Raw genomic sequence first — 21517 nt, 5'->3', positions numbered from 1 at the left:
CATTTTGTCTTCCATATTCTTTTTCTGTGTGTGTATCTAATTCTTAGCCTGACTCATGATTTACCTTCTGTCTTACCTTCTTTCAGACTTAGATCAGCTATTAGTAAGAAAGAAAGCAGTACCTATGGGTAAATGGGGCTGACCAGCTTTCATTCATGAATAAAACCCTACCTGAGCAAGTGCAGTGGGTGAACACTGTCAGCTTTCACTGTCAGAACTTCAGCAGTTCAATTCTGCTGTTCTGCGTAGATGCGGTCTAAATGAAATTTTCACTGTAGCTAGAATATACCATGAGCAGGGCTTTCTGTTCCTGCCCAATGATGAATCAAATACACTTGTTGGTGCACACTACACGTGGAAGGGGTGACAGTACTGCTTGCGTTACTGCTGAGTATCACACTTGAAAGAATTGAGATCATCGGTGGAAAATTCTGTGAACTCAGTGTCGTGTTCAGTGTAAATAAGCTGGATTTCATAATGTTTCTAAGAACTTTTTTGAGAAAATTCCATTCCTGATGATTAATATTTTGTCTATGGTTAAAGGTGTGTCTCTCCAATTTAATTCTGAGGTTTCACCAACTTTGGATTATTTTTTTAACTTTTGCTTGAGGATGAGAATAAAGGAAAGATTTTTTTTTTTTTATTATTTTTTTTTTCCCTGATTTTTTACTATTCTTGCCAGATTTGCTGGTGGTGTTTTTCTAGAGTCAGCCCGTGCCATTCCACAAACAGGTCTCTGCTGCCATTGACTTAAAGCAATGGCATCTGATATATGGAGCCAGATGGGTGACATTTCCTTCTGCAGTGCCAGGAGTAACTGCCCACTGCAGCTCTTTTCCCTCTTTCTATGATTAACGTACTCCATACACAGAAAGTTGTACTCACATGTTCGTACAGAAAATGTGCGGCAAACCCACTGCTTCCTGAAGGAACTTGGCTAACTGCAGTTGCGCTTCACAGGTGAGTTCTTTGCCAGAGCCGAGCTGCCCTCAGAACAACTCGTGCAGCCTGTTCCCAGCTGCTCTTTTATCTCAAGTGCAGCTGAGAGAAAAGGAACAAGCCGTGTGGATCTGTTAAACTGTGTGAGAAAGGCAAGCTGCTCCCAGCCACTCTCCTTCTGGACAGCAGACATCAGCCCTTCATGTTGGGGCAAGGTGTTGCGGTGCCATTGGAAGAGTATAGCTGAGAGGGGGCTGTTCTCACAGGAACAATTTATCTGTCCTGAACCCTCCTCCCACGTTGTTTCCTGAAGAGGGCAGCTGGGGGCAGGCCATAAGACATGACAAATTGAGTTGGCATTACAGAAATAGCCAACAGATCATAAATTACACGTCCCTGGCTTACTAGTTAGGTATGCGCAGAACCATATTGCTGTACCAAGTTTTGTTGACTTGAGTGGATTCCTTCCACAGAAGTAAGAGAAGGGATCCTTTTTCAGTTGCCTTTGGTCTGGGAGTCTATTTGCAAATTTCTTAGCCGTTTTTGAGTTTTGTAAACCAGCTTTTCTACAGTAACGTGTATCCTGGTAATGGATAGGACTTGTTTTAATGACTGTTCAATGGTAATAAATGTATTCTGTAAACTTTTCCCTTAGACACATTGCAGGACTGAATGCTAACAGGGCTAAAAATATAATTGAATGGCGAGAGAAGAACGGACCATTTATAAACCGAGAACAGCTCAAGGAAGTTAAAGGTCTGGGTCCCAAATCCTTCCAACAGTGTGCTGGCTTCATCAGATTCAATCAAGAATATATAAAGACCTTCTGCAGGTAATAGAGATGTTGGCTGTCTTGACTAGGTTATCCAAAATATTACGAGAGGACTTCTTCCCTTTCTGTTTTGTATTCAGGCTTGAGATTTGAGGAATCCTAGGCCTTTTCCTTCTGAAAGACACTATCTTAACAAATAAACTTCTTTAAGTCCGTAGTTGAACATAGGTCTTCTGCTGAATAGTCATGGTTTATTAGCCTAGTACTCTAAGTCAGGATTTCTGTAAGTATGTAAGTTTAATTAGAAATTCTGCCACTGAACCTGTAGAAGGAATTTGGCATGCCTCAGTATTGTGATCTGAGATATTAAAACCTTACAGTCTTGTGTTTCAGGCATACTTTAGAGATTTATAAATTCATTTTAAAATGGTAAAGATTATTGTGCAGAACATAATGGTAATAAACTAGAGTGTTTTTTTGGAGAGTTTCAATTCCAATACCTGGAGAGAGAAAGTTGAATAAGCTGCCTGGACCAAGCTCTGTCTGTGTTACACTCCTGTGCCTAGCAAGCATGATGTGACTTGTATCTCAAATGTGTAAGAGGCCCTTTTCCAACTCCAGTTTGTCAACACCAGGTCATCCTTTTCCCTGCCATTTCATTCCCTGTATCTGTACCCAGCCTTTCCCTCTTGCAGCCATTCATTTTGCTTCTCCTCTTCACCTGAAATCTTTCCTCTCCACAACTGAAAGTGCCCTTTCTAGGGCAAAGTCTCTTCTCCTGTCTTTCCCATTTCTCTTTCCAACATAAAGAACTAAGAAAGGGCACAGTGGTAGCACCATCCCCATTTTGCCGCTGACTCTTTCTCAAAAAATATTTTCCTGGGAAGCGCATGCTATTTTTTAGCCAACCCAGTGCTCAGAAGCAATACTGTATTCCCAGTTGCTGCTGGCCAAACAGCACACGCGTAACTTCCAGGCAGGAGGTAGGCACATTAGGACTGGCTTACTGCCCGGGTGGAAGGTATACAGATTGGTTGCCCATCTGGCAGGGAGGTACATGCTGCAGGCCAAATGGTGCACACTGTAAGCACCAGAAGACCAAAGAAATTGTTTTCAAGGCTGTGGATGATTGATAGGTCTTACGTTGTACAGATCTGTTCTAGTGAAAGCTGCAATACAACAGAGGAAGAAAAGGCTGACACCATTTTGTCTTTCTACAAATGTTCACTGGTGAAATGTTTAAGAACATTGTATTCATTTTTTTCCTTGCTGGAGCATGCTTCTGATGTTAGTCAGATTCCATAAAACTTGAGAACACTGTATAACCTGAGAAATCTGCTATAACTTTGGAGTTTGAGGCCAAAATAAAGCTCTAACGCTGTCGCCTCCGCAATATTTCTTGTGGGCCCAGGTGGCAAGACCAAACCTTTTTGAAATGGACTTTGAGAAGGTTTCAGTTTTGTTCTCTCTGATCATGTTGATGGCTTATAATGTGCTCTGCAAATTAGGTTTTGTACTTGGAAGTTAACAAATATTGATTATTTTAAAAAAAATCGATATGGAAACAGAAAGTTATGTCTGCATTTCTGTCAACAGTCCATGCATAGGTAGAGACCAAAGTCCGAGTGCTAGTTCAGGGTCCTTTCAGTGCGTTCTCTTTTGTCCTCAGAAGCATGAACAACTTGTGATTTAGGAAACAAAAACAAACAAACAAAAGAGGCAAGAAAGGAGCCTTTGTAAGTAGGAGTCATTTAATGCCTTTACCGAATCCTGAACATTTTACTTAAGGGAAACTTTAAAGGAAGAAGTGTGCCAGCTGTAAATACGCTACACACAAGAAGATGATCTCTTTCTTTCCTCTCTTCTGTGAAGGCCTCCTACCAATGTAGAAATCTGTCCATGGATCTGATCTCTCTGAGACTCTGGAGTCTTTTCATTGTCCAGCCAATTAAAAATAAAAAAAAAAACCTCGATCCAAATGCTAACTGACGCTAACTGACTAGGAGTCAATAATGTATTCACTAAGTTTTAAAGAAAGCTGTATAAAGATATTTTTGAAAAAATGGTTTATAAATTCTGAAATAGTGGTAGGTTGACCGTTAGCTTTTTTCTGTTCTAAGCAAATCTTGTTCTGAGTTCTTTAGATTTGAAATTTTTCATATTTTGACCTGGCCCACTGTTGAGTGGAATTCTTCAGAAATTTAAGTATAGGAAGTCAATGAATGTAGTTTAAGGAGTTCTGATATTTAAGTATTCACATACTTTCCTTGTTCTGTAATATGCTTGAGATGCAGTTTGCTTACTTAAAGATAGTATCAATAGGAAATTTTGTTTATAAATTTTTCAAATTTAAAATTAAGCAGACTATTAACCAATAGTTAAGTATGAGAGTATCTTCACAAGATTGTTATCAAGTAGGTAAATGCAATTGTCCCCATTTTACAGACAGAAGATGCTATCCAGATTGCAAATGATACAATGGATTGTGTAGTGTTTTCTTTGTAGTCTTGTCATCATGAAGAAATTTTGATGAAGCAGAGAATCCCTTCTCAATGTTTGTTTCTATTTTAAAATAATTTATGCCTACATTGATACATTATATTTTTCTGCTATAATTGTATTGTTAAGATTCATCCAAAATGACCTTTTGGAGGATGTATGTTTTTTTTGGTTGGTTTGTTTGGTTTTTTTTGTTTTTAAAGAATGAACATCATCTAAAAGTCTGATCGCATTTTTTGTGTGTGGGCACTGGGCTAAGATCTCGTTCATTAAGAATGACATGTCTATTTTTGATTTCTGACAGTAGTAAGAAAACTGAACTTGGAAGTCATGCGCTTTTGACTAAAGCAGGTGCGCAGGGTAAAAAGAAGAGCAAACCAACACCATGTGCCTTGCAACAGCCCAATCCTTTGGACCAAACCTGTATTCATCCAGAGTCTTACAACATTGCAATGAGGTAAGCAGGGGGAAAGCTTTTTGAACCACTGATGTTACCAACTTTTAAAATGAAAGTACTGTTTTTTCTGACGACAGCCTCATCAGCCTTTTGAGACAGGAATACTTATATTAATTTGATGCTTTCTCCTGTTTCTTCAAGAAGAAGGTGTGCTTCTGAAGTTCTTTACAAGGGAAGGGTTTCAATTGGTGTGGTTTGCCTCTTATATGCACGCAAGTTTTCAGTTTAATTCTGTGGTTTTTATAGTTTTCACATTGTTTTTCAGTGAGGAAATCGGTGAATTTTCAAAAATTTGCCAGACTTTCCTCCCATGACCCTGTCTTCTTCATCTCATCACTTTGCCCCTCATCGAGGCCACTTTTCTCAATTTCCGTCTCTTTGCTAACTCTTTATGCTGCACATCACTTTCAGTTTGGACTTTCAGTTCACAAAGTGTGAAGACAAATCCTTTGTTCTAGACATGTCTGAAAGCCGATTATTTTTTTTCCTTCTACCTTGACTCCATGTATCATGTAAAAGGCTATAACTAAAACATAATTCTATTTGTCTTAAAAATAATCTAGTCGAAATACCATGCAAATTTTCAGTCAGTGGTAGTTTAATACCTCTGCATCATTAAGAACTGCTTTTACGTTGTTGCTTGTTGCTTATGTTCAGTGTGTTCCAAAAAAGCTTTCTGCTTAGTGAATTTTGACCACCAGAATTTGTTTATTTGTGTGTTTGAGTGTACACAGACTTATATGAGTATGTGTCATTATTATGAGCCTTTAAAATTAAATTCTGACACTACGAGTTCTAATTAAGATGTGTATATATAAAGTTCCCAAACACATGGTGGTTGTACTAAGTGACCTTTGGCTAAAAGAAGATAATGGTTTTTTGTGTAGGTCAGAAAAAAGTAATTAGGAATCCATGTGTGCATCTGGTTAGGGGATACTGCCGCTGGTAAATGGTAGGTATAAGATGTGATCTTTTCTATCATCAGCCCTGGTTGAAACTGGACTCTGCTTGTCCTCTTGAGAAGCCAGCATGTATTTATTTTTTAAGTGCTTTGTGGTGAAGAGGTTCTTTTCTTAAAATGTGCTGGAGCTAATTTCAGCAGTAGCTACACGCGTTAGGATTCTTGTCATCTCTATTGAGAATATTACTCCTGGAGAAACAGTTGTGCTTCCTGTTTTATAAACAAAACCCTCTTTAAGCTTCAGAGAGGTATGCTGAATTTCTGAATTTATGAAGCTTGTGTTTCTTATCTAAAAAAAAAGTCTTACAGGACCTTGCATTTTTAGGACACCTTCCTTACAGTGCATGCTCTGTTTTCTCTGTGGTGGAGATAATTGCATATACAAATTCCTATGCATAGGTCTGCATGCTTTCCTTCTGCGAGGCATGCAGTGCGCTCCGTGTTCCCATCCTCTCCCTGCCACAGTTCGTTCTTCTTTGTGCCTGATTCTAGGACCACCATGCAGTTGCCTCCTAGAGTCCATGCTCTTTGTGCAGTGTGTAGGTAACCTTGGTTTCTCCTTTTCCACAACCATTTCCCTTTTTTCTTATGCATCAGCATTTGTTACTAGTTCTCTGCCCTGTGTGTAGCTGTAGAAAAAAATTAGGCAAGGTCCTGATCTTACTGGTTTTTGACATTTGGTAGGTGGTGGATAGGGGGATGAAGGTTGGTCACCTCTACTGGACATTGTTCAGGATGAGTTAATACATAAAAAAAATAAAATAAATTGGTTATTCAAAATTAATGTTGGCTTTCAATAAATTATTTCATTCCATTTAAATATCAAATAGTCAGGATTCGGTTAATAGTCTGTTTAGCTTTCCAGCCCTAGTACACTAATAAAATAAGCAGTAAAAGTGTTCACAGTGTTACCAGCTTGACTTAAAGACTAATGTAGAAAGATAGCTTCAGGGAGCAAAGAAATATGGCCGATTAATGATGGAATACTACAGGAACTTATCTACATACAATACTATTACAAAGATTGGTCAGAAAATAAAGAATTGTGGCTTTGTTTCCAGAGCAGCAGAGGCTACTTCTATATCTGAAGTGGTGAGTGTGATTATTACTCAGATATAATATTACTCAGATATAATAGCTCAGATATTCACATACAGTTGAAATTTTGGAGACAATTTTACCAGGTATCACAAATTGTATAATTGTGATCTGCAGTTTGGCTGGGAACCCAGGATTATTGCTATTTAAAAAATAAAAAAAAAATAAATTAATGAGCACAAGTTTTACATCTCAACCAAAAGATAGTAGTTTGGGTCACAGGCTTATGCATGATTCCTAGAGTAGGCTACCACCTATTGCATAGCCAACACCGTTTAGAATATACCTTGGAGATTCTTAAAGTGTGCTTTGGGTCAAACTCATTGGTCTCCGAAAGCTGCAAAGTCATAGCAGAAGTATGATGTGGCTACAGACCAGTGCTACCTGTCATGTCATTGGCTGGTGTAATTACTTCAAAGTAAGTTTCCAGCTGTCCTATTGTCTGTTCTTTGTTTCTCGCCAAGCGCTTTGCCTTCTCAGATTGAATTTTCATGTGAAGTACCTAGATCCGAGGTATTGTACCATACAGGTTTTTTATGCAAAAGAATATCAGTTTATATCAAAACAAATATAAAAACATAATCACAATATTTGCTAATGGAACAGCAAAACTACTAAGCATAACATCTGTCTCTGTAACTAACCAAATCTATCTTTTCTATTTTCTTTGGGCGTTTTCTTGATTGCCTTACTTCTGACATTTATGAGTATCTGTACACATAGTTTGATATGGGGGGAAAAAGAAGTCTCAAAGTGCTTTCTATGAATCTACTTTGTTCGACAGTATTTTTCTTGCAATCAGAAGATAGTTTCTTTGAAAGCTTGTTAAATATGAAGGTGGGAACTTTTATGGTATATATTGTATTAAGACATAGTCACTTGATATCACATAATGGGATGGGGAAGGAGACAAATATCTCTAATGCTTTTTCATTGCAAATAGCTGTTTGAAAAAAAAAAAATACAGCTTTGCAGCAAATTGACAAAAGCCAAGAAGTGTAGTATTAAAAATTGACACAGATGACATAAGGGCTAAATATAGACCAGACGTCCTCCCCTCAGGGAACCAATGCTATAATTTAGCAATGATTATATACTTAAAATGACTTTTCAAAAAAAGCGTATGAGCTGTTAAGCTTCTCAGAACTTATGGAAATGGCTTTCCAAACCAATTTGCTGCCTAAATGTGAATTAAGAAAAAATCCAGCTAGGAATTCATACTGCATAGGGGATTCAGTCCAAAGCTTATCGGGGCTGTTGATGAGTTTTGCTAACTTTGATAGGTAGTGGATGGGACTAGGCTTCTAATTCCTTTTTGCTGAGCCTATGTTCATGAGAAAGCTTCTGAGAGCCTGAAGATCAAGTCACGTTCATGTTGTGGATTTGAGGTGTCCACTGAAACCAACCAACATCCTAAGGACTCTTTAATACGTTAGAACTAAACAAGTTTTCAAGCCTAACTGGTAATTCTTATAATTTAAGTTAATGCGCATGAGAAAAAGTGAGACTGTCAGAAGTGGATTAGAATCATTATTTAATACATATATATTTTTAAACAATTTACATTTTAAAGGAGTCCTCTTTCTTTGCTGCTTTCAAAGGATTTCTTTCTTCTTTTTCTGTGCTGGCACAGAACTTTGTCAGAGACTGTGTCAAGCTCACAGGTGGATCTGTGCTAACAAAGAGGAGTTGTTGTCTTGAAGATGGGCAGATTTGATTCAAGGCATAAAATACATAATCATAAAATACATCATAAAATACAGTATTACATACCTCTTACCACAGAAATTAAAATGAATGGAATAGATGCTGCATAAATGAGTCGTAAAGCTTCCTCATGCAATGTCTACCACATATTGCCATGAGAAAATAGTTTGTGAAGATTTCATTAGATTAAAAGTTTTTATGGGAAGTTACATTTATTTTTAAACAAAATAAGCCAGTGATTTTTATCCACTGCTTCCATCCAAATTACCCCAAAGCAGCAGTCCACATTATAGATTTATGACATACAAAATTATCAGTTTTTAAAACAATGTTTTTGAGGGATAGAAGTTCACCAAAATTTGAAACCACTAATTTTCTTTTTCTGAACTATTTTGTAGCTTGAAAGGCCAATCCATTTAAAAAAAAAAAAAATGGTTAAAAGAATTGCTCCCAAGTGGTAACTTTGGTTGCCAAGCTTTAGGCTGGAGCCATTTTTTATGGCTGAATTAGAAACCCCTGAAAAACAGGGTTTTTTATAATGGAAACACTGATGTAATCTTTACTACAGTGGCACAAATGGTGCTGGTATGATTGATTTATGGCATTTAAACATCTTAACTGAAAATCTGTACAATTTCTGTAAAATAATTGGAAAACATCCTACTGGTGATTTAACACGCTCTGCAGATAACCAAAACATTTCTGTTCATGGTTTCCACACTGTCAAAGCTTAGCTTTGTCACGTGCAGCCATCGAGCTTATGAACACCTCTAAGTATCATGAATCAAAATTTCCTAAAAGTTAAAAAACCCCAAAAACCTTTGTAGGCAGCGTATTTTCCTGCAAAGCAGAGCTATGTTTTAAGTTTCTGAAGAGCCTATATGTGAAAACCAGTTTATAGTGGCAGAATCTTCTACATACAATTAATACAACATGTAGAGCATATCCAATTTCTTGGTACATATTGTAAAAGAACTGCTAGGAAAACCGAGGAAACATTTAGGAAGTCCCAAGAAGTTACAACCAGGTTATGCTTATAAACCAAAATACTGGAAAGAAAACGCAATGTTTTTTCTTTGTTGTATCAGTCTGTTGGGTGCAGTTGGTTTCGTATGACTGAATCTTAACATTTAGTGATTTTTATTTAAATCTCATAAAAATGCTCTTTGCTAAAGGTCGGCACTCAGAATGTGTATTTGCTGCTCACAAATTGCAGCATCTGGCAGACAGGCTGTATTTCAGTCTGACTTAGGAATATTTTACCAATATTTGTAAAAGACATAAAGTCATGATTTAGCGTAACGCAGGTGGGGATGTTCCCTGGGTTTGGGACCTTGCCTGGTAGAGGACAGGACTGCTCATTGTGGCTGGTGATGCCATAAGAGAAGTTTTTGACCTAGTGAGCAGTGACTTGCAGTGAAGATTCATGTCTTGCTCTTCACTGTGTATTGATGCTGCTGCTTGATATCCCCAGAAGATTCAGCAAAGCACTCATTCATGGGCCTATTCTTCACCAAAGTAAAACATTTGGAGTTAAATCTTTACCTGTAATGAGCTTCATGTTGATAACACTTTATATTTCATTGTGGATGGATTGATCACTCAAATATTTCTGGTGTTTCTGCCACTCTCTTACACGGGTGGATGGAGGTAGCCGCTGACCAGTAGTATCTCAGTTGCTTTGCCGAAAAGCTGCAACAAGTAGCTGCGCTTGCCAGCTTTAAAGGCAAGTACTGACACGTAAGAAAATGGAGAAGGAAAACTGTTGGTTAGGGAGACACCACCAAAAGCAAGAGGTTCTTCCTCTCCTGCCCTTTATGCAACTGCCCACTTGTTCTTTGACCGCATTTCCAGTTCTCTGCGGGGCCGGCTTAGATCTATCCTGGTCCCCTCGTCACTGAGCAGCTGAGGCAATGCTTAAGGGGAATAGAAATCAGGGAGGGAATAGACCAGTTACTTGGTATGGTGTTTGAGCAATGAAAACAAAAGGGTGTATTCTATTTAATAATGCACTTTACATGAGAATATTTTACAGAGGATTAGGGTTTTTACTGTGGTAGGATGCCTTTCCTTAAATTCACTACAAAGTCGATCAGAAACGTCTTTTGTCCACTTCAGTGAGATTGTACTTGTGTGTACATGCATATGTGTGTGTGTGTGTTCAAGCTGTTTAATGTGCAAAATAATGCTTTTTAGTAAAGTCTTTAGTTTCTTTTTTGAAAGCCTAAAAAAAAAAAGTTAAGCTTGGTAAATTAGTGAATCCTTATGACTATTTCTAATAGGAAATGTCTAACCCTAATTACGGAGAACACTTGCAGAATTAGCACCATTAAGCCAAGTAAATAATAGTTCATATTCATCACTTTAGAAGGCCAGTTCATTCACAGGTCTGACTATTAGCTGGATTTTTAGAGGACATATTTTTGAAAGTTATCTTGGCAATAAATAGAAGAGCAGAAAAGGCTTTCACTGCTAATTGCCATCCAGTAAAGACGTTTAAAAACTTTTATGTGATGTAAAATATGCAGTTAGCAACAATGATTAGAAGAACTTGGAAATAGCAAAGAATTATCCTCTAGTTAAGTTATAAATACTAGACCCATAAATCAAGTAGTATTTCTTTTCATTTGTTGAAAATTTTGAAACTTAAATAACTTCCTACTGGTTGCATTTAAAAAAAAAAAATCTGAAGGAAAAAAATATGAACTTTTTGATGTGATGATCTCCTGTAACCGTAGTACTAATTCTTTGTGGATAACTAATCATGTTTCACTATTTTGTATCTCGGGTTACGCTTCAGCTGTGTGATATATCGGTAGTCATGAAAACAGCTAACAACAGCGTGCCTAGCGGTATGGTAGCGAAGGGGCTGTGCTGCAGCGTAACCGTATCTGAATTGCTTGTCTCTCTTAGAAAAAAACCTCATTGTTTCTTAGATGTATGCGTTCAAAATGTCATAAACTATCTGAGTGCTTTCTGGCCTTCTGCATGCAGTCAGATAATCTATGATGTTAATAATTTATGCATTTGAGGAAAAACTTATTGGTTAAATATCCTTATCTGGCTAAACCACTTAAGTAGCTTGAAATATATTTGAAACGTTAACTTTCTGTGTCCAGCTACTAATTACAGAGAGTGATGTACAAATATTGTTTGATATGTAATCTGCATCAGTAGTTGAAAATTGAGGATCCGTATCACTAGTGAGAACAGGAACAGTCAACATCTGCATTATACATACGCATACAAATAATGCTTTTGCATTTCAAATACGTTACTAAAACACAAATAAATGTCTGCATAATTGAAGTTTGCTACTGTCATGAATGTACATTTTACCTAACAAAGCACATGCTAATGCGAAGTTGTTTTGTTTTCAGAGTGATTATGTTGCATTACCATTAATTCATGTGTGCACTGTGACAAGATGTAATGGCGTATCATGTTGCTTTAATGTAATGAATCCAGTACTCCCAGCTCTTAAGTCGTGTTGCTGGAAATGATTACATAAAACAGAAATGACTGTGACTAAAACCCTTGCAAAGCTTTAGAACTCCTGCACGTTATAAGAAGCATTTTGGGGGGTTTAAAGTAACTTTGTAAAATTTACGGAAGGCTTCCCTTGGTAATATTTTTATTCTTCTCTGACTGTTTTTTGCATTCCACTGAAATTTGCATTATCTTTTAAGCATTGCAAGGGCTGTGCTATAATTTTGTGCAGATGTGTATGTTAAGTGAACATGATGTGCTTATTTGTTACATTTATGCTACTTTTCTTTCTTTATCTGGGTAAGATGGATGAAATTATGTATTAAATAAAAACATCAGTGATTTAGCCATGACCATTCTCTACAGGTCCTGTAAGACTGTAAAGATTGCATTTAAAACTAAGGTGGTCGCAGAGGTTTCTGAGTATCCTCTAAATCTGAAAATCATAAAATTCAAAGTCTCTAAACCAGCTAAATCTCACTCCGGGCTGAAAGACTCTCCTAAGACTCTGGCAGCTTTTATCTCAGTTGATGTGCCTTGAACAGAAAGTTCGCCATTCACTCAGGCACTCGACATTTGAGGAAATAAGGATAGTGTATCTTAGAAGAATGACCTCACTTCACAAAAAAACATCTCGCCTTTCCCATTTCCATTTCTGTTAACTTTTCTTTTAGGTTTTATCTTTCTAATAGATAAACATAGCACTTGAAGTACTGTGACGTGTTATTTAGTTCACTTATGTAGCCAGGAAAATACTTGAAGGGCTTTCATTTTTGCAGGGATCATTCATGTTCCTGCGTTGTGCAGCTGGAACTGTCATTTACAAATTGTGTGATGTATTTTAGAGATTGTAGTGAGGTAGTTTACCATTACGAAGATCAAAATATGTAAATTAAGGGAAACCTTCCCCCCCCCCCCCCCCGTAGCCATATCCCAGTCTTCTTACTGACTATATCCCTTTTTTCTGACCTTGAAATAACTCTTGAAGGAAGTTGTTGGGTTGCTTTTTTAATAAGGAAACATGCATCTTTGTTCTTAGCAATGACATTTAAAAATAGAAATGATCGATAAAATGTGCCACTGTTCAGTCAGAGATTTGTGCTTTATATTGATTTTTTTTTTTTATTCTCAGTGCCCTCAGGCTGTGTTCATTTGAGTGAAAAAGATACATTAAATATATAACTAGATCTGTAACTAGACTATAACTACATCTGTAACCACTAAGAAATTGCTTTTATTTGGAAATATGTTAATGCAGAAGTTTTTACCAAAATCTAACTTAAAAGGTGAGAATTTCCAAAATAGAAACACATTGTTTCTGTTCAAGATTACTTCTTTTGTGTGTATGTGCATGCTGGGCCTTGTTACAGCGCTCTCTTCTGCCTCTAATATATGTTGTAATTCTGAAATATTCTTAGCCAAATGCCTGATTTTTGGAACATCAGTAATTCTGCTGAGGTTGGTGGGACTTCTCATGTACTTAGACTTGGGCACGTGTTTAAGCATCATCTTCAGGTGGAGCCAAAATTTTATTCTAAGCAATAACCATGTTAATAAGTTATTTAAATTACTGTAATTGATAAGGTAGGGCCCAAGCCTACCATCCTTGTCTAGATGAGGAATCCTTTTTAATATCAGATAAATACTTTCGCTGGTATTTCCGGAGGGTGGGGGAGGCAGAGGAAAGGGGGCGAAATAACTTTCATAAGTAGTAAGTGAGGGCTCAGGCACCTGGGTTGTGTCCTGTTTCGGGCTGGTTTTCTTTCCAGCAGCCTGCACGTAGCACCGGGCATTCTGATTGCATTATCCACACGGTCGGCAGTTTTGTGTGTAACGGGCTTTTTTTTTTTTTTTTAATACATGGGTGGCTGTTCCATGTGGTTGCACTTATTAGCAGCGAAACCTGCCCCGTTATCTATTTACAAAGTGAATAGGCTTCTGCGAAATCCTAATGGTGAAAAAATGTTACTTGGAGAGGTGCTCGAGCTGAATGTCCATTTGGAGTGAAATAAAGCCAAGCACATTAATGTCAGCAAACTTGTTTATAGGGGCGGGCGGTAAAGCATACATTATTTAGAAGGTTGAGTCATGAGGCTGGTCGGGTTTGTCGTGTTACATCTGGCACGTCAGTCAAAGCCAGGGCAGCTGCCGCCTGTCACTAGTGCTGTGGTGGGGCATTGTCCATCCATCAGCGCTAGCAGCCAGCAGCCCCCAGCAGTTTTGTGAAGAACATTTCGCCTGGACCCACGCGCATTTTCCGTATTATCATTGCAACCACTTTTAGCGCTCTTTTGAGACCAACAGAAGATGGTTTCATAGAAGGTTTTATATTTTCCGTATATAGGTTCTTATTAGACAAAATACTTGTAGTAGTGTTTCGTTGTTAGTTTATGGAAAAAAAACAACTTTGTATTCAATATAAAAAAATTTACATCTATTTTGATATTTATTTTGTTTCCAAACCACCTCAAACTACTTTAAAAAGTAATGTCAAAATTGAAATGCAGTCAATCAAAACAGAATTCAGTAAATCCCGAGAACAGTATCATCTGCTGAGTCTTTATTAATTTTTTCATACATTACCACATGAAAGATCTGTATGCGTTAAGAAAATTAACGTGAAAATTATATCTGTCACTATTAAGTGCAAATATATGTGCTTGAGCTAACAGTACTCTTAAATTGTCATGCTTGCATTTGAATTCAGTAAAAAAGTAGAAGTCCTGACAGCCAGTTTTAATGGATGCCCTCTTTTGGTGAAATTCATGGAAATTTTAGAGTGAAGATTTGCCTTTGTGCTCAAGGATTAATTTTGTGCTTTACTGAAAGTTAGGTATTACTTAATTATGTTCCTTCAATTTATATTTTTTCAAAAAGAAATTCAATTTTGTATTTCAGTGTGTATAACTTTTTATCACTCACCACCTGAAATAATGTCAGTTGGGTTCCTCAGGTTAAAAAATAAAAAGGAAAATAACAAAAAAAAACAAACAAAAAAAAACTCCAAAAAAACCCCAAACCAAACCAAACAAAACACTGTGTCTCCTGCCAAAAGACATACTAGCCCCAGGTTTTGATAAAAGCACAGCATGTATTTTTGAGGGGAGAAGCAAGGTTGAGTACTGGGGGCTTTTTCTTTCTTACGGAGCTGGAATGTCTCCCACCACTCGGCGGCACAGGGCATGAACCTGCTGGTCAGCACTTCTTTTGTGGCGTGTACTTTACAGCTGTTGTGAAGTAGGATAAGGAGAGGAAGGAGGGATCTCTCTTAGGAATTTGGAAGGAAAGTTTAGTCGGACTCTAGAGGACAGGGGCCTGTCTGCTGTGGTAGAGAAGGCGCAAAACCCCACGTGCCTCACTCCAGCAATAAGGAACATGATAAAGCAGGGTAGAAGAGGCTTACTCATAGTGAGATGCAGAGCACAGCAGCAGGACAGATAACTCAAGTGTCTACTGAGGAAAGGACAAATTGCTTTTAGTACAACGTGGCTCAGCTTTTATGAGCTGCATCTTCATTTTCATTGGTTTATATCCATTAAAGACTTGTTTTGCATTTTTAAGTCCTTCAGTGAAATAAGGACATTTATTCAGTGATAAATAAACATTGTCTAAGGCATCACTACTGATAGTAAGGAGTAGGGTTTGCCTGTGAATTTTTCTTGTCTATTCTCAGCATCTGTGCCGACATTGCTGAACTAAAAACCTCAGTAAGTGTGATTTGTGGGGTTTTTTTAATTTAAAAAAAAAAAGAGATCACAAATCAAGACACATTTATTTTAAAGTATTTCTTTGCAGCGTTTTTAGATGCCAGTCCAAATTTGCCTCAATCTGCAATTCGTGTTACAAAAGGGTGTTTGTGTTGTGTAACTACTTTGACTTGATAATTTCTTAATTTCTGAAAAACTAATTGTTCTCTTGTCCATGAACTTCGTGATTAAGAAGTATTTTATGTGAAGTTTTTCTTAAATTTGGCTAAAGATTCTTCGTATTAATTTAATATTGTAAATGTTCATTGTTGTTTTACTAAATTGCCATTCCTTTTAATTTGAATGAGAGTGACAATAAAAATGACAGTATTATAGAACTCTCACTTATTTCTAGGGAAGTTTCATGCTAAAAGTCATCTTTCAGTTCAGATTCTGTTTTAGCGTGAGGTGAAATTATCAGTCTGAGAAGTGATTTACACTTTTAAATCTTCCTTCTAGTTTTGTAGTCTATTTCAGGAGATACGTGTATACAGATAGATTCTAAGTTTCCACATATGTGTCTGATCAGTGATGAGTTGAGAGGCTATGCACTTGTGAAACTGTTTACTGTTCGTATTTTTTATCAGAAATTTGGTTCACGCATCAATCCAAAAGTAATTAACCCCGTAAATATAGCAAAGGTCCAGCTCCCACTAAAGGATGTTACAAATCTCTCTCTGTATCTTTGTTTGAACTTCACAGGTTTTTATCTTTCATTGGAGGAAACGCAAATGACATAGGAAAATCAGATATGCAGCAAAAAGTAAATGCCGTAATTCAAAAGGAAGGACTGGAAGGCACAGCCAAGAGGCTAAATACGACGGTGCACACGCTGCAGCTGATCATTGATGGTCTGACTCAGCCTGAAGGCTTTGACATCCGAACAGGTAGACCTTTGTTTGAAGGTTGTAATCTCAGTTTGATTGTTGTACGTACCACTTTTAAAACGGCATGTTTTCTTCTTCTGAACTCAGTAGTAGATTTTCATAGACGTGTAACTCTATTTCTTTTCTCAAGCAAGGTAAAGGCTATATCATAGTCAGATGTTTCTTTCCAGCTCAGTAGGTAAGGAGTGTGAATCCTGTCTTAAATCATGGCATTTTCAGCCGTAGGAAGGGGAGTTGTATGGCTGTTAACAAATGAAATAGTTTCAATATGTTGACTCTATACTGATTAAATCTGTGTTGGCTCTCCATCGCGGAGGGGAATGCTGAGACCAAGCTGAAAGAGTAGTAATAAAGGTCTGTGGAGCAGCAGTGTAGTAGTGTGTAGTTCTGCTCTTTAATGCACTAGTTCCTGGAGAGAAGTGTAATTGGAGCACATGGCTCATGACCTACCTTGGCTAAAACTTTGCAGTAGTGCTGAAGAGTTTGAGGTGGAGGGGAAGAAAGATGTGGTAAGCAATGAAGTAAAACATCTGGAGATGCTGTTGTTTAATGAAACTTACAGCTGGATTCTCTTATGACAGCAAGAGATAAAGGTAGGCAGCAAAGATGCAGGCTTGTAATAACAAATAATAAACTTACACTTAAAAAAAAAACCCAAACATTTCTGTTCCCATTTTTTGTGTTCATTAGTAGTTTCCTTGCAGATTTATAAATATTTCCCACTGGTGATCTTGAAAATGTGTATTTTCGGTGTCTCCATTTGTTCTGGTGGTCTTGCATCTAAATTACAGTAGGATAGACTATTAACATATGAAGATATAAAAGCAAAAGAGAATCTTCAGTGGAAATACTCATATTCTGCTGATCCAGTACATTCAGTATTACTGTACACAGACTGTGACCAGAGTAGGCAGTCTAGTAGCCTTGTATATCTGTAATTCATTGTGTTTGTAACCCTGCTAGTGACTCTGAGTCACTAGGAAATGTACCACATCTAACAGAGCTCAGGACGATTGAATGGCTTTTACTCAAGCTTGATTCCAAAAGATTAAATTCCGTTGTTCCCAACAGTAGAGATGTGGCATTAGGGAATTACAGACAAAGAGTCGCTTTTCTATGTATCCTCTAAAATTGTATTGGAATTCTGCGGTGTTTATTTTTCCTGAATGATTTTAGTACAAAGGAAAATGGAAAGAATTATATGTGGAAAGGGAAAGAATATTTTAACCGTATGATTTTAAAGATCTTTTTCTAGCCAAGGTCTTGCAGGCAAGAAATGGTCTTTGTAACATTAAAGTTGAACAAGTAATCAGGTAACTGTAATGAATCTGCCAGGATGGGGAGAAAAAAAAACAGGTTTGCAAACATGTTAAAAGATTACCATCATTCCTCTGAATTTTCTTATGCTCATTGCCCTGAATGGCTGTTTAGTTGCTTTTTTCATTATACTGCATAGTATAATATTACAAAAAGATTAACCATTTTGGACTTGAGCAATTAGGTACATTCCTTCAGTAGAAAATTTGATGTCATTCAAAGCCTATTGCTGCATTTGCCAGCTTGTGTACTCGATTTGGGTTTGATCCAGAGCCTGGTGAAGTTAGTGTGATTGATTTCCAGTGCGTTTGAGCTATAAACTTGTTCAGGCTGTATTTTATTTCTCAAAGGCAAGTATAGGAAACTGGTTGCAATCCTGTTTTGGTGATGGTTTCTGTGGAAAATCTCAGTTCTGTTATATCTTGGGAAAGGTAAAACAGCAGTAGGAAAAGCTTGAAAGGGAAGTTGTTGAGATGACAACTGCAGGAGCAGGAAGTGGTAAGCGAGTAACAAGAGAGTTTAAAAGATCTGTCTGTGCCCTTAAGTCCAGCATGCGAACTTTATATATAATCATGTGATGTCATGGGAAACAGTTGGTCGTGTGATGTCATGGTGCAGCTGACCTGCAATCCTAAGAACAGTGCATTGTTGACTTTCCTCTTTAGTATGTGGTGAGACTGAGTATTCACTTTCCTGTATACAAATTTGTATAGGAATAGAATTCCATGTATAATTTCTGTAGCTCAAGTAAGAGTCACCTCAAGTCTTTTGTCCCTAGCTCCAAGAGAATTTAGAGTCTTTCAGTTGCTGGCTAATATACTGCACACTTCTGATCCCCTTGTGCTAGTTTCATACTAGAGACTTCACTACGCTTGTTACTCCATTAATCATAGTCTTTTAAAGTGATTCATAAAATACAAGAAATCAGTTGTTTATCATAGATAGGTCTTTATCTAAAAAATGTAATGAAGCCGGTTTTGGGACCTTAGAGCTACCTTGGGATGAATTCTTAATTAGAAACAATCATCTGGAAAAACACCTTAGAAAATAATGCAAGCATTTTCTCCAGTGTCTTATTTTTGTTTCATGTTTCTTATAATAGATTTTGATAAACCTGACTTCAAGAGAAGCATCGTCTGCTTTGAAGACTTAAGTGTTGGTGCTGTTCTGACTGGAAAAGTTGAAAATGCAACGCCATTTGGAGTTTTTGTTGATATTGGTGTGGGAAAAGCAGGTTTGATTCCAGTGCGAAACATAACAGAAGCAAAACTTTCTAAAGTGAAGAAGAGAAGAAGCCTGGGGTTAGGTCCTGGAGAAAGAGTGGAAGTTAAAGTGCTGAATGTTGACGTTCCTCGATTGAGGATAACGTTGGACCTTATTCGTGTTTTATGAGAGTGGGGTTTTTTTATGATTGACCCTTCATTTTAAAGGTTAAGTAATGTCAGCAAAGTTCTGGAGATTCAGGCATTTAATGAGAGTGTTGAACGAATTTTGAAACCTTCAACCTTGCTTCTTTTTCTTTTTTTTTTTTTTTTAAATCTAACAATTTTTCCACATTTCTTGAATCCTTTCTGTTAATAATTGTTGGAACAGTTTATTGGATTACCTCCAAGCAACCTTGTTATTTTGTCTGCAGAGCAAATGAAATTCCAGTGAACTGTCAGACAGATCTCTTATCTGTTCTGTCTGTGCAAGATTTGCTGTCTCAATCTTTAGTCAGTACTGCACGAGCAGACACATCATCTGCTCCCCTTCAAAAAACAGCCATTCAGTTTGCCTGATTTCCAGTTGAGAGCCTGAAAGAGGGTACCTAGTTGTAGAAAAGTGTGATCTTTTTAAGTTAGTTGGTGATGACATTGCTTCAAAAGTAGACTGAAAAAAGAGCATCTGCTAATAATATTGATGGTTCAGAAATATTCGGCTTTAATTTATTTGAGCAACATTATTAGGAGGTCTGTTTACCTGTCTTATTGCTTGTTCAGTTATCATTGATTAACACGCTAGGATGTACCTTGAAGTTTAAGGAACTTTGCTCAAAGGTATCAAAAGACATTTATGTTGTTCTATACTTGTGCAAAATAAAAACATTTCTGGCCATCTTTTCTCAGTGTACTGCTTCTACAAGTGATCTAACAGTCCTAGTTCTCTTTCTTTCCAACATGTGCTCTATCAGTAACACATCAACTTAAGGATACGGCTTGTGAGGATGCACTTGTCTGACCTTCTGAACGGTATGCACTTTCCTCAGCTATTTAATACCGGACTACAGCCCATGACCTGATGTTCCTGATTTAATAAAATAGTTGTAGTCTGTCTTGGACTCCTTTAATTTGACATTAATATTTTTCCATCTTTGATATAATGTATTTTTTATGCCTGTTTTGAGTGGAAAACAATTTTTCAACACTTGTCTTCACACACTATTCTCGTGAAGGCATGATTCTCCATTAAAAAAAAAACCAACCTTTTTGCTGTTTTGGATGCTTGCAAAGCTTTGATAGACTTCTGTTTTACTGAGAGTGCTCATTGTGTCCTGCCTAGGAGTGCCTAGCACATGATATTTGTTTCTTCCACCTAGAGACTTTTTATTTTAGTGGTGCTTCAAAGGGGTTACCATTTCGGCCAAGTTTGCAAAGGGCAGGTAATGGTATAGTGGCAGAAGAGCCTCCAGCAATAGCAGATGTATGTGGCCTTTCCAGGGAATTTCTGGTGTGTTGCAATTTTATTCCTTTGAAGTCATCAAACTCGACTGTAAATTGGCAGAAACTCCTGTCTTTAACCAGCAGAAACTCCTGTCTTTAACCAATGAGCACAGACAACACCTGTAGTGAGTGTCAAACATCTTTGATGACAAGATTTGTAATTACAAATGTCCAAATAGCTCTTGGCACAGAGACTATAATTAGGAAAAGGTTGGTATCATTTTATCTCCCAACTCTGTGCTGTAATTTTCAAAATTAACAGCCAGCTGTAGACAGTGTATTTTGGAGATTATGGATTCATTTAGCAGATGGAAAAAGGGAGACAGATCTTAATAGTTTCACTGCATTTATCTACCAAAGAAAAACAGAGCATTTGCTATGACGTGATGGTGAGCACAGCTTAGAATCATGTTTCTTGGGCCTTTTGAAATTTTCATGTAATACTTCTGCAAAGTAGATTTTGTTGGTATGAAATTAGAAACTGTGATACCATGTTAATGTCTTTGAAAACACAGATGCAAAGCAAACAGGCTGAGATTATTTTTTTTTTATTCTGAAAGCGATGCGTTCACTGATAATGCTGCAGTATTTTCTGCTATCTCCATCAGTAGAATTATCTAAGTTCTGCTGAGCTTTATATATGCTATCTACAGTATCTACGCACTTAGCAAATTAACTGAGTTTGTTTGGCCTTCTCTAAGGAGGAGATAAACTTGATCTCCTAAAGCTCATTTCAGTGGCTGAGTATTTTCTCTTCTTATACTATTTAATTTGTTACTGAAATTCATTTTTTAATCTTTAATATCATGAGGACTGTAGCATCTTCTGCATTTTTGTGTGTATCTCTTGGATGATGGTAGAATTCTCTAAATGAAAGACATCTCCTTGAGACTGTTTTTCTCACTGTTAATTCACAGGAGCCTTCTTGCTTACTCAAGAGGAG

General features: G+C 37.2%; 1 protein-coding gene across 5 annotated transcripts in view; it reads left to right on the top strand.

Moving 5' to 3' along the window:
* Positions 1-19974, top strand: part of SRBD1 (S1 RNA binding domain 1) — a 132913-nt gene extending 112939 nt beyond the window's left edge. For 4 of the 5 annotated variants that reach the window (XM_074579632.1, XM_074579634.1, XM_074579633.1 and 1 more), the window contains exons 20-23: positions 1595-1771; positions 4515-4667; positions 16371-16555; positions 18975-19974. In XM_074579632.1, the coding sequence (XP_074435733.1) occupies positions 1595-1771; positions 4515-4667; positions 16371-16555; positions 18975-19264 (805 nt within the window). In that variant the 3' untranslated portion in view covers positions 19265-19974. The remainder of the gene's footprint in view (positions 1-1594; positions 1772-4514; positions 4668-16370; positions 16556-18974) is intronic. The other variant, XM_074579636.1, reaches the window with a different exon arrangement.
* Positions 19975-21517: the final 1543 nt, after the last annotated feature.

The sequence above is a fragment of the Larus michahellis genome, chromosome 3 (assembly GCF_964199755.1).
Source record: "Larus michahellis chromosome 3, bLarMic1.1, whole genome shotgun sequence".
NCBI classification, from domain to species: Eukaryota; Metazoa; Chordata; class Aves; order Charadriiformes; family Laridae; genus Larus; species Larus michahellis.
This window is presented reverse-complemented; position numbering and strand designations above follow the sequence as displayed.